Raw genomic sequence first — 14,285 nt, 5'->3', positions numbered from 1 at the left:
TCTTCCTCGAAGCCCCCTTTCGCATTTCCATCCCAGCAACCCCTCTTGACCCACTGTGATGGATGCTTCAGCCTCTGTCGTGGAAGACTGAGCTGGGTCAGGGGCTTCCAGGATCCTGTGGAAGCAAATAAGTCTGCACCTGCTGGAAGGCAGAGCAGCCTCCAGAAAAATCCCCTCTTGGGGAGACTGGTAATTAAGCAGTCATGGCAAACATGTGAAAGATGAACAGCTGGTTGTCTCCATTTGTTTTTCTGTCTTTGGTTGGAGAACAATTTCATAAATTACGTGTAAAGTTGGGTTCTGTCTTTCCTCCACTCATGCCGTCCCCTTTGCTTGAAATGACTCCCTCCCCCCGTCCTCCCTCTACCCTCCACGCCCTTTGGATGATCGGCTAATAATTGATCTTTTCCAATCAGCTCAGGCTGGTGATGTCACAATCCCTGGTCATGTCTCTATCACTGCATAATCACTGTGTCTTCAGCAATAACATAATTGGCTATGAATGCCTGCTGTGTACCTGGCACTGTTCTCGAGTGCTGGCTATAAACCGGAGTCAAATAGATAAAAATCCCTGCCCTGGTGGAATTTACATCTAGCACGGAAAGGTAGACTTAATAAATAGGGATTGATCAAATACATAGTGTGTCAGATGGTGATAAGTGTTAGGGAGGAAATGTGGGTCAGAGATCAGAAGCCACGAATTGGTGGTGGGGAGGGTGGCAATTTTAAATGGAGTGTTCATTTAAACCCTCAGTGTAAAAGTGATATGTGAGCAAAAACCTGAAGAAGAGGAGGGAACCAGCCATGGACATGTCTGGGAAGAGATGGGGTAGCTGGGGAAGGCTGCAAGAACAGCAAGTGCAAAGGCCCTGAGGCAGAAACTTGCCAGGTGTGTTCATCACAACTGGAGGGAGTGAGCAAGGGGAGATGCGTTGGTGATAGAGAGAGAGAGAGAACGGAGTGGGAGTGGGCAGTGGTGTCAGAGGATTGCCCAGGGCCTTTAGCGTTGTTGTGAAATCAACTGGGACACCTTTAGAAGGGTTCTAAGCAGATAAGTGATGCAGTCTGACTTAAAATAATCATGCTAGCTGCTGTGTTGAGAATGGTTTATATAAGGATAAAGGAGAAGTAGGGAGACCAATTAAGAGGTTATTGCAATACCCAGGGTAAGAGATGGAGATGCCCTAAACCAGGATGGCAGTAATGAAGGTGATGAGAAGTGGCTGAATTTCCAGATAAATTAATGTGAATGCCGCCTTCTGAGGTGAACTGCTTGAGGGCCAGGGCCCTGTCTTGTAAATTTCTATCCTCAGACTGAAGCATAGTACATAATAAGTAATAGGGCACACGATTAATATTTGTTGAATGAATGATTGAGGAGAAATCATTTTTAAATGTTAATAGTGGGAATAATCAGACTCTGGTCTCTTTTTTGAACCTATCAGATCATAGAGCAAATTGCGGGTACCATCCACTTAGATTTCCCAAGCTGACATCATAGAGGAGGCTGTTCGTGGGTGTGCTGAACTGAGAAGTGGGGGGCAAACTGGCTCTAATGCTATTTTTCTTGCTGCAGTACTTCTCAGAGCCTTTAATGCAGTAATGCGCAGGTTCCCAACACTTCTTAGTTTAAGGTGCTAAGTGCTTTAGTAATTTTTCCATAGTTCTCCGTGGATAAAAGAAATACCTAATCAGCTTCATTTATTAGGTAGTAGGATCCGACTAGCTGAATAAGTGTATATATCCGAACAATTTTGTAGCTCTTGAAAAAATAGTGAACGTAAGTTGAAAGAAAAAAAACTCACTTTTTATTTCATCCTTAAATAACCACAGATACTTACGAATGGAATGTGTGTACTTGTTGGGCTCTGCACAGCTTTTCAAACCTTGAAATCAGATTGGACACTCCCACCCTCATATCTTGTTCATTACTGATTGTCACAAGGCACCTACTTTATATGACACCAACCACCAAACACTCAGGTCTGCAAAGATATGATGTCATTTAATGGAATGTAGCTTCACATTGAAACTTAAGCTACCTTGAGCTAATACTTTGTGTGTCCAGCAAATATGGTTGATCACAGCTTCCCCTGAAAATGTAAAATCTTCCTCGGCGCTCTTAAAATACCCCTGCAGGCACCCCCTCTAGGTTACCATGGTGCACAGTTTGGAAACTATGGTGCTACTTTGCGTGCAGCGTTTCCCCAGATCATTGGCGCGTGTTCTCAGGCAAACCTGTTAACAGAACACTGGATAGTATTCCGTGGTCTGGGTTTGGGGGACTGTTGAGAGAGAGCAGGAAGCAAGAGTACCTAGAACTCCCTGCTGCAGAGCCAGAAGCGCAGTTCCACGGGAAGTACTCCTGGGTGTTGACAAAGTGTGCCTAGAGGATTTGCATTTGGAGCATACAGTGCTGCTCCCCTATTTTTAGACCTCAGCAGGTGGGCCTACTATGACTCTAGAAAGGGTACATGGATATTTGGGGACCTGGCATTGCTCCCACCCACCCATATGTAGGACAGGTCTCCTGGCCTCCAAAAAACACATGGACACGTGCATCTGAAAGCAGAGCTGTGTAATTCCAGTCATGTTTTCTGGATAGACTGGGACATTTGCAAGAAGATCCTTTGGACTTAAGCTGGGGTTTTTCAGCAGCTACCTGGCTAATGCCAGGTCACTCTCAGAAATGGGGGTTTGTTACGCGGATCCCAAGATCCTGGGGCAGCGGAAGAACCATCTCTACATATTTTTGGTTGTTGTGGGTCTCAGGGCTTCCGAGACCAAGGGTGTCAGTGTCAGTGCTCTTATAACCAACGTAGCAGCAACATGATTTCCGAGACCTGCCCACTCTGGGCATTTCATTTCCCTGAGAGTGTTTCATGGAACCCCAGCCCATAGGATGCTCTGGGGGTAAAAACACTTATGATATTTAGACTTAAAAGCCCAGAAAGGCTAAGTTTCCTAGGTTTCCCAGTTTTAGCAGCTCTTGATGAAATGCAAATGGGAATTACTAGAGAGAACATGTGTCTGTAGGGGTGTGTATGTGTGTCTGTGTATTGTGTGTGATTATGACTAATGTCCATCAATTACCTGAAAATTACTAGATGATACCTGTAATGACAGTTCTGTTTTTAGCTTAATGGTTTATGTATCTAACTAGTAGCTCCTGTCTGGAGTGGGGCTGCTGGCAAATCAAAACACTATTTGCCAAGCCTGTCAGTGTGACAAATGCTGCTTACATTTACTCCTTTATTCCCAAGGTCAATTGACATGTCTTTTTCTTTTATATGTGTATATCTCTGTTTGATGTGCTAAGAGCCTTAAATAAGAGCCACTCAATAAAGGCCCAATTTGTTGTATTACTGTTTATGCCTGGGTAATTCGATATTAGTTGGGGTCTTTAAGATTGCCAGGAAGACATGCACGGGTCACCCTCAGAAATGGGAATTTCTTATGAGGAGCTCGAGGTCTTGGGGCAGCACAGGAACCATGTCTTTAGCTTTTTGGTGTCCCTCTGGGTTGGTTTCAGGGCTTCTGAGACTGGGATCCCCAGCAGCCTCCTGGCCCAATGGAGCAATCAGCTCAAGTTCTGTGACCTGCCTACTCTGAGCATATCATTTCCTAGAAAAGGTTCCACAGAACCCCAGTCCATATAAGAATAAAAGGGTTTATGATCAAGTATGTTGGGGAATTGTTACATAATCCATTCCTGCCTGGGAAGTTTACTTTTAGCTTATTAAAAGCCTCCACAAGTACCTTATTTTTTATTTGTTTTGTTTGTGAAAAATCTTTGCTTAACTTTGTTGAACCCAGCATTTCCCATTTCTGTTTAACCACTGAACACCCTAGGATATCCTTTGGAGTATAAGCTAGTATTTGTACTTTCCAGAAGAATCTGATTGTCTTCATTTGTCACCCCTGTGTTAGGGGCTCCAAGATCACTCTTACAATGATGGGCTAGGGGGACTCACAGGTTTCAGCACATTTGCTCTCCTGGTTATAATTTATTACAGTGAAAGGGTACAGAGCAAAACAGCAAAGGAAAACCATGCATGGGGTGAAGTCTGGGGACAGAAACCAGGCACAGGCTTCCAAGTGTCCTCTCCCAGTGGAGTCACATGAAACATGCTTACTCCCCCCCCAGCAATGAACTGTGACAGCACATGTGAAATGTCGCCCCCTGGGGAAGCTCATTGGAGACTCAGTGCCCAGAGGTTTAATTGGGGACAGATTGTATAGGCACCCTCTCCTGGCAGGTACCAAAGTTCCAGACTCTCAGAGGGAGACAGGTGGTCAGTATAAACCACAATGTTTGTACCAATAGTTTAGGACACTCTTATCAGTCCTGAGAATTGTGGGGATCCTCCTGAAATCCATGTTCCAGGTGCCAGCCAAGGGCCAGCCCTGTAAACTGGCATTTCAAAGGACAACAGGCAAGCCTTTTCTGTCCATTTTCTAGTAGCTGAATATTCATTCATTCTATATGTATTTGTCTAATCAGCTCAGGTTGCTATAACAAAAATTCCATAGTCTGGGTTTCTTATATAAACAACAGAGATTTATTTCCCATCATTCTGGGGGTTGAAAGGCTAAGATTTCGGGTGCCAGGATGGTGAGGATCTGGTAAGAACCATGTTCCAGTTTGCAGACTGCCACCTTCTCCTTGTATCCTCACATGGTGGAGAGCAGAGAGAGGAAGCAAGCTTTTCCGAGACTCTTGTAAAGGCAGTAATCCCATTGAAGAGGGCTCCACCGTCGCAGCCTCATTGATTCCTAATTACTTTCCAGAGGCCCCACTTCCTAATACCATCACATTCCCTGGGGGTGTTGGGTTTCAACATACGAATTTTGGGGGATATATTCAGTCCATTAACAATAGTCCATCTTATATATGCTAGTGATACAAAGAAGAAATTAAAGGTAGTCCTTACCTTTGAGGGACTTACCATCAAGAAGGAAAGACAGCTACATCATAAGTAATTCAATAAGAAAATCAATTCATTATGATTTGAATGAATATTGCAAAAGAGAAGTACTCTCTTCTCAGAGGATGTTTGCCAGGGATCCCCAGATTCTTTCCCAGAGGAAGTAACATTCAAACTGAGACCCCAGAAGCTAGTGGGAGATGGGTGGGTGAGGTGGTGATGGCCTCAGTGGCTAAGCAGAAGAGCAGTGCATGCAGCCCAGGGGGGGCAGCATATGCAAAGGCCCTGGGGTAGGAAGAAACATGGAACATTCAAGAGAAAGGTAGAGGCCAGTATGGGTGCAGGGGAGAGAACAAGGGGAAGAGAGATGTGAGCGGAGGCAGAGAGAAAGGCAGGCCAAGTACTGCAAGGGCAAAGCTTTGAGCCACATGACCCAAGAGACAATCTGTCTCTGTCCCTCCCAGTCATTATACCCCTGGAGCTGACTAGATCTCTGGTTTCACTTGAGGCCTGGAGCACCAGCTGCAACAGGTAGAACAAATCTCTAATGATAGAAATCAGACGAGCAATTGCCCTGGTGCGTTAGGCGACAGACTGGGAAAGGACCACGGGGGAGCTTTTTGGGGTGATGGTAACGTTCTCTGTCTTCTCTGGGGTAGTAGTTATACACAGGTGTGACGTGTTTGTCAAAATCCCCCGAATTTAGTCACTTATTAACAGTAATATTAGTTAGCTCACGAAAAGCTTATTTCTTGCCATACTGCATGTTCAAAAATGGCTTGCAGGGGCTGTCTGCTTAGAGGGGTCACCCAGAGACCCCGGTTGACAGAGACCCAGTATCACTGCAGCAGGGAAAAGGGAAGGGGAATTCAGCAAAAGGAATACAGTCTTCTTGAGACTCCTTCCCTGAAACAGAACACTTGGCTGCTACCCACACATCCGTGGCAAAGCCAATGCCATGGCCAGGCTGTCCTCAGCAAGGGTCAGGAGGGGCTATGCCACCATGAGTCTGGAAGGAAAGCTGGAGATACCAGTGACTTACACAGGGACCCTCGAGAATGCAAAATAGACTAGTCTGGGAGGTCAGGAACGTATCTTTCTGAAAATAGTGTTGAAATGTTTGCAGTGAGATTTGAATAATGAGAAGGGGTTAACCAGACAAGCAGGTGGAGGGGATGTGAGACAGTGTTCTAAAAAGGAAACAGCATGTGCAAAGATCCTGAAGATGGAGGAGGGGAGGGTTGGCACATTGAAGGAACTGAAGCCAGCTGTGTACCAAGGCGGTGGGCGGGGAGAGAGGCGGGAAAGAGTATTTTATCACTGACACTGTTTGGAGTGTGGACTCCTGTGATAATAAGAAGTGGAAATTTCAAGTCTGTTTTATTATGGTTTTCAAGTTCTGCACAGGAAATGCACCCATTATAGCCCGCACTTGGGTTGACCACTGCCCCTGCCCTTGACCAAACAAGCCTGGGGGAGTTGGTGCCAGGCAGGGTGTAGGGGAGAGAATCTGACAGGGGCCGATCATGCAGGTTTGATGGGCATCCTTAGGGGTTTTGACCTTAATTCTAAGGATAGTCGGAAGCCATTGATGGATTCTGAACTGGGACAGCGAAGTTTGGGGTCATGGGCATCACCAGTTTCCAAGACTCTTGGTTACTTTGGGCAGGGAGGCAAAAGCAAAGAGAAAACTTTTGAGGAAGTGGCAGAGACAAGAAGCCTTGATAAAGTGAAAGAAGAGTATTAGCTTACATCTGTGGCTGTGCCACCTGTTGGCACAAGCTGCTCTCAGCACGTGTCAGAGTCAACAGGGAGATAACCAACAGTAATAGGCATCTCTGGCCTTTCTTGCCTTCCTTTTACCCCATTTCTCTAATAGGTCTGGATTGCACTATTGAAGGATGCCTCACTCCTTTCAATATAGCATTTAGACTTGTCAGGTAAAAGATGGGAAAGTCTGAAAATTTTATTTGCTTATTCCGACATGCAACATGATAACTCCTTCTGACTTGTGGGCTCATCGGCTTGTCTAAAATCGATTCTGTGATAAGGAGTGGGTGAGGGAAGAGCCGGCAGTAGGGCAAAGGAATGATGAGTCAAGCATCCAGATGGGGAGACGCAAGCTTTCCCGCCCCCTCTTCCATGCTAGATTTTAACTACCAAGCCTGGGAAATAGCAGAGCAGTGGTAAATATCTGATTAGAGAAAATGCCTAGTAAGCTGCAATTCCATATATTGCAAGCGATAAAACTGTAATTGTTTGTTGACAGTGTACATTAGCTGTTCACAGCTTGTGTCAATATAGTACCAGGAAACTCGGGTCTGGGAAGCTTTAATGGAACCTCAAAGATATCGTGGGATTAGCTAGGGGAATCAAATCAACAAGTTCTACTCAATGGGCAGAATGCCACTCCCAGAGACGACTTCATGGGAGAAGCTTTGGTGAGATGTCAGTTTCCTCCACGAAGCTGTGTGTTATTGAAGGAAAGCCTCTTCTCGGACTGAGAATCTGGGAAGGGCACCTGGGACGTAATTCTGGTGCACGTGGGTGAGAGGCAAGTCGAAGCTGCTGTGAACTGGGCCCACTTGGAGGTAGAGACAAATGAGGGCCAGCTGGGATGGAGCCTGAAGATCAGATCCAAATAGAGGTCTGGCCCCTTTGAGGATAACTTAGTATTTTGATACCGGGATCCATTGGGGTTGCCAGTCTGGCATCTGCACACATGACTCTCTGGGTCTGGAGAAGGATGTCTGGTGCACGGGCAAGTCGATGGGAAGCCAGCGCACAAAGAGTGGTGATCTGGAGGCCAGGGTTATGGTCCTGGAAAGATCCAGCCAGGGATGCAGGTGTGTGTGTTTTTGAGGGAGTAATGTAGGGATTAGAATGAACAGGAGGCAGCTGAAGGGAGGGGCCCACCAAGGACCAAGGCTCAATCTAAGTAGACTGAGTTTAGGTCAGATCTAATGGATGACCGAGGTGTTGTCCAATAAAAATATAATGTGAGCCACATGTATGATTTGTAAATACTTTTAATTTTGAAACAATTAAGAGATTCACAGGAATTTGCAAAGATAGTACAGAGATGTTCCATGTACCCGATACCCAATGGGCACATCTCACGTAACTACAGTACAGCATCAAAGCCGGGAAACACGTTGGCACAATGTGTCTGCATAATTCTGTGTCATTTTTATCACGTGTGGATTCATGTCACCGCCAGTACAATCAAGATGCAGAGCTGTTCCATCACTGCTAAGATCTCCCTCGTGCTACCCTGTTATAGTCACCCCGCTCCCCTTCCCCTCCCCATCCCTAACCCTGGGCAACCACTAATCTGTTTCCCATCTCTTGAAAGTTGTCATTCCCAGAATGTTATATAAATGGAATCATCTGGTATGTCATCTCTTGAGATAAGCTTTTTTTTCCCACTCTGCCTAATGCCCTAGAGATCCCTCCCAGTTGTTATACATATCAGAAGACCATTCGTTTTTATTGCTCAGTAGTATTCTGGGGCATGGATGTACTGCAGTCGGTTTAATTATTCCCCTGATATAGGACATTTTGGTTGTTTCCAGTTTGGGGCTATTACAAAAACAAACAAGCAAACAAAGCTGCCCCAAACAATCACGTGCAGGTTTTTGTATGGACATTGGTTTTCATTTCTCTGGGATAAATGCCTAGGAGTGTGATTGCCGAGTTATGTGATTAGTGTATGTGTGATATTTTTGGAACTGCCTATTTTCCAGGGTGTCTGTACCATTTTACATTCTACCAGCAAATTACGAGAGACCCAGCCGCTCTGCATTGTCACTAGCCTTTGGTATTGTCACTATTTTTTTGTTTTAACCTGTTCTAATGATACGTAGCAATCTCTCGTCATGGTCTTAATTTGCATTTCCCTAATGGTGAATGGTGCTCATGTCCTTATTTGCCACCTGGATGTCCCCTTTAGTGAAATGTCTCTTCATGTCTTTTGCCGATTTTCCAATTGGACTGTTAGAGCCTTGCCTTGATCTCAGTCAGTCTTTTGCCATCAAGTGTGATGTTAGCTGTAGACTTTTTGTAGACGCTCTTTATCAAGTCAGGGAGTTTCCTTCTGTTAGTTTTATGAAAGCTTTTTTTTTTTTTTTAATCAGGAATGGTTGTTGAATTTTGTCTACTGCTTTTTCTGCATCAGTTGATACAGTCATATGGTTTTTCTACTTTTGGCCTGTTAATATGGTGGCTATTGACTTATTTTCAAATATTGAACCAGTCTTGCATGCTTGGAATAAACCCCACTTAGTTATGGTGTATAATTATTTTTATGTGTTGCTGAATTCTCTTTGCTAATATTTTGTTAAGGCATTTATGTTTACATTCTGTAGGATATTGGTCTTTAGTTTTCTTTATTTGTACTGTCTTTGGTTTGGGTGTGGGTAATACTCGCATCATAAAATGTGTTTGTTACTGACCCTTCTATTTTCTGGAAGAGGTTGTATAGAATTGCTGTAAATTCTGTATACATTTTGTAAGAATTCTCTATTGAAACTTTCTGGGCCTGGTTATTTCTTTTTGGGGAGTTTTTAAATTACTAATTCAATTTCCTTAATAGCTATAGGGCTGTTCAAATGATCTATTTCATATTAGGAAAGTTATGGTAGTTTGTGCTTTTCAAAGAACAGGTCCATTTCGTCTAATTTACACACACAAATGTATGTGTGTAATCTGTGGTATTTCCTTATTATCATTTTGATAACTACAGGGTCTGTTTTCCTTAACCCTTGCCAACTCTGGATGTTTGCCAATCTGATAGGTGAAAAATGAGCCTTGTGTATTGAGTTTTCATATTTTTCATTTTTTTGTTATTAGGTAGAGCATCTTTCTGTCTTTGTATCCTTTGCTCTTTTTGTCCTTCCTTGTTTATCTTTTCTCATATTGATTTATAAGTGTTCTTTATAGATTATGAATATTAAACCTCTTCAGCTCATATGTATTTACATAATCTTCCCAGTTTGCACTTTTATCTATATGTTTTTGATAGTTTCTTTTCCTCCACATCCATGCTCTAAATTTTCATGTAATTGAATCGTTCAATATTTTCAAGACTTTCTGGGGTTTTATGCTGTATTCATCAATACTTCATCAATTTCAAGAGACAGAACCCCAATCAAACTAGACTGAATGAAAAGAAATAAGAAAAGAAGAAAAGAAAAAGAAGAAGAGAGAAAAGAAGGGAGGGAGGAAGGAAGGAAGGAAGGAAAGAATGTTGGCTCATGTAACTGGCTCTGCAGAGGCAGATCTTACTGCATGGGTGGATTAAGAATCTCCACGATATTTCATCAGGACTCCATCTCTCTTCTCTTTTCACTGTTTAGCTTTGTCTTGATCTACAAGAGATATCATTTTCTCTAAAGCAGATAGTCTCTGTGAAGTGGTAAAAAAAGACTGCTGGGAGTCCCGAGCGTACGTTCTAATGATTTAGAATCTAACAATAAAAGACTCTCGAAGTCTGTATATTATATCCCATGGAAGGACTCAGAATGACTCTGCTTGGGTTATGTATCCTCCTCCCTCTTCTCCATGCCTTGAACCAGTCCATAAAGATGAGGTACGTGTCATGATTGCTCATGTGCCCAGTGCTCTGGCTAGTGAGCAGGTGGGGTACCTGTCAGAACCCCCTGCAATGACCATTCTCTGAAAGAATGATGGGCAGGTAGAAGCCAAAGGAGTTGTCTAAACATGTCATGATTAGAAAGACCTTCCCCAGCATAAGATGATTAGAAAATAGTTTGTCTTCTTCTAACATGTATGGTTTCATTATTTTACACATAAATGTTTGGCCTGTGTGAGAAAATGAGGGAGATGGAGACAGAAATACAGGGAAGGAGGGGCCAGGAAGATGGGCTGGTGGGGGGCTCCTTTGCTGGGTGTTTTTATACCTGAAGAGAAGATGATCTTGAAACTTACTTGGTCACTCATTTTACAGTTTGATTACTTTGCCTTCTCTTTTCCTTGAATTTATTCTAAGTTAACATCAGTCCTATACGATTAGGATGGTGGGAAGGGCCAGGGCTTCACTGAGCACAGGGCTTTTCATGGTGGGGTTAGCAAATACCTGATTTAATTTGTTTGAACCCAATACTCGTGCCCTCCAGGGGACATCTGGGCACTCAGATATTATATAGCCATGGGAGGTATGGAGATGAATCCAGGAGCTACACAGATACCCAGGCTACTTTAAAATGGAGGTAAAGAAGGGGAGGGTATAGCTCAGGTGGTAGAGTGCATGCTTAGCACGTGTGAGGTCCTGGGTTCACTCACCAGTGCCTCCTCTAAAAAAATATAATAATAAGATAAACCTAATTAGCTCACCCCCCGAAAAAATAATTTAACAAAAGAAAAACATTTTTTTAAATGGAGGTAAAGGTACACCTTGAATTCCCTCCCAGAGCCCTGCTAGGGTGGGGATAGGCAAATGAACCTCAGGTAGAGGAGAAAGGAGAAAGGTGGACAGGAGACTGGCCACTCCCCCACCTTTGTGCACCATGACATCACCTGTGGGGGCCACCATGTGTGGATGCCCAGCAATGGACAACTTCTTTCCTAAAATATGTTCCCAAGTATTCAGTGAAAGCTTCATTATTGTATCTTTTTCACATTAGAAGAATCTTTTAAAAATGACTCTCTTGTGCAAAAAACATTATTTCAGGTTCAACAATTCCTTTCTTTGCACCTCTGTTTCTTTTTTTCCACTTAACTTGCAGGAAAAAAATCTAAGTGTTTTAATTTTAAAAGCACGTACAATATAATCCCATTTGTATGAAATTATTTGATTGAATATGATCCGAACTACTGATCCTTCCATCTCTTTGTATGTCAACTGTCAAGAATGATTATTTCTACATTGTACTGGGTTTTTATTTTTTGCTTTCATCTTTTAAAAATAATAAGCACTTATCATTTCTGTAAGAGCAGCAGACCTGTCCCTTTTAAAGCATAAAGTCTATGATAAGACACATCCACATTCTGCTGCTTGAGTTGGATCTATTTCCCTCTGTATGTGAATAAATATTGTCTATTGGCGATTATTTGTTGTAAATTTGTGGCAGTCTACCCAGAGCCTCAGAGGACCTCAGCCAGAAAAGGAAGGGTCAGGAAAAGAAACTGGAGCAGGAGAAGAGACATAAATGAGGCAGGCCTCCAGGTCAGGGGTAACCCGTGGCTTGGGGGCAGTAGCCCCCATGTTTCTGTGATGGGAGGCTTGCTGGTTTCCACCCCCTCTGCGGAGAATCACTGTCGTTGAATACCTTGCATGTGCCTGGCGTTCAGCTTCTTTCACTGTCCTCCCAAGATCAGCATCGGGCATCCAGTAGGCGCTCAATAAATGCTTAAGGACGTGCAGTTCCTAAGGGGGTCATCCTCCCTCAGTCTCACCTCCTTGTCTTTCAGGCTCACAGGTTTTCAGCTGCCAGCCACCATCGTCAGCGCAGCCACCACCCTCTCTCTGCGCCTCATCAGTGACTACGCGGTCAGTGCCCAGGGCTTTCACGCCAGTTACGAAGGTCAGTGTCTCGGCCCCGTGTCGGGAGCCTGATGTGTGAGGTCGTAGTAGCTGCAGGCCGGGCTGCGCTGTTCTCGGCTGCAGGGAAGGGCATCTTCAGATTCAGCTTGTACCTGTCCCTGCAAAGCTGGTTACTAACCAGTAGCTCAGTTACTTAAATTGCCCTCGCCACGTTTCCAGGAAACTGAGAGTTGGAATTGGAGCTGAGCTGCGGTCCTTTATCCCGGGGGCCTGGTAACATCTCTATCTTTCCTCTTAACTGGGTATTGCTGTGTTTTTATTTCTTTAATTCTGTTTCCTGTTGGGCTTGATTGTATTATCAGGTACCTCAGCTTGGTTTCGGGAAATAAGAGAGATATAAACCCTAAATAAAAGGAATGAAATAAGTAGCTGGCAAAAAATTTTTTTGCTCCATATAGTGACTGCAAAGAGTCAGTTTTAGATCATTCAGAGAAGAACAATCCATTTTTCCTTAATAGCATAGATTAGGGTTTCTTGGTTTGAGTTATGCAAATAATTTCCACTTCTCTCAGCCTGTTTAAATATGGTGTTAGCATTCAAATTAACACTAATATCTTCAGATTATACACTATTATTATTATTAACTTTATTATGTTAGTTCAGAAGGTGGTACTTCTAGATCTCTGTCATTTCCCTGGGAAATTTACATCTCATTAATAGGTAATTGTGCTGCTCTTGGCTAAGATTCATACTGCTATTTTGTGTTGAGATCATTAATAGGCATATTTTAAGACTATTAATGATAATTAATAACAGTAATGACATAACACTCTGGTAAAGCATGCCAGTTATTCGAAAGCTTTCTTCCTCTTGCCTCTAAGAACTGAAAGAATAAGACGCTTTCTTGAATGAAGCTATAGCAATACAGAAATAGATACCACCTTTGTCTTGGCTAGGAATACACCACGCAGAGAGGGCAGAGTCTACCTCCTGTTGGTGGGGGTGTGGGGAACACAGTTTGGTGCTTTAACCTGAGTATTTGAGGGCTCCCAAGGTCTCAGTTAGTTTAACTGAAGATACTGAGAAGGCTCCAGAGAAAGCTTCACATGCCTTTAACTGAGGGCTTCTGGCTCAACTCCAGATTGCTTTAACTGAGGACTCCTGAAAAGACCTGCCTGTCTTTAAAAGTGAAGTCTCCTGACAGAGCCCAGCTTATTTTGGCAAAATAATAATCTCCTCCCCAAATCAGGCGTGTGATCTTGGTCATCCAGGTTATGTCTTCACCCTGAACCTTTGGCTCAGAATGCAGACTAGTTTTCTCCGAGCCTGAGCTACAACCTCCTGACTAAGGGAGTCCTCTTTGGAAGCTTCTTAAGAGTCTCTCTGGCCATGAGCTCCTCCCACAGTCTCTTGGCCTTGGGGAGGCTGGCTGTGTTTGGGGGTGGTGGGAATAATGAGTCATTGACGCTAGAGCTGGTGGCTGCAGAGATCCTGGGAGGGGCTGACACCCAGGGGGACCCGGCTGGGAGTCATGGCGTCCTCATTTAGTAATCCTTGTGGATATTTGTCTGAGGCCAGAACTTTCATGAGGCTTTAGGAGAAAAGTGTTCTATTGATCCCTGACCACACTTCCCTCTCTGAGAAACAATGCCAAGTGTTTCTGCACCACGCAGAGCAGAGTGGAAGGTACATTCACAGAGCCTTTTAAAATCAGAGGCTTTAGCCTGGAATTCATGGAGAGGTCTACAGTAGAGTGTCAAATGTCTTCAAACCCCTTGAAACTAGATGCAGAATCCACAGTGTATAAGGATATGTGTATTTTTCTCTTGGAAGGGTCTAGAACAGGATCAAAA

At 43.7% G+C, this 14,285-nt stretch overlaps 1 protein-coding gene across 1 annotated transcript in view; it reads left to right on the top strand.

The window, feature by feature from the left end:
* LOC135319384 (CUB and sushi domain-containing protein 2-like) overlaps nucleotides 1-14,285 on the top strand; it is a 104,788-nt gene that overhangs the window by 88,593 nt on the left and 1,910 nt on the right. The window contains exon 3 of the mRNA XM_064479339.1: nucleotides 12,360-12,472. Coding sequence (XP_064335409.1) covers nucleotides 12,360-12,472 — 113 coding nt within the window. The remainder of the gene's footprint in view (nucleotides 1-12,359; nucleotides 12,473-14,285) is intronic.

This window comes from Camelus dromedarius, chromosome 26, assembly GCF_036321535.1.
Source record: "Camelus dromedarius isolate mCamDro1 chromosome 26, mCamDro1.pat, whole genome shotgun sequence".
Lineage (NCBI taxonomy): Eukaryota > Metazoa > Chordata > Mammalia > Artiodactyla > Camelidae > Camelus > Camelus dromedarius.
Note: the sequence above shows the minus strand (reverse complement) of the source record. Positions and strands in the feature narration are given on the sequence as shown.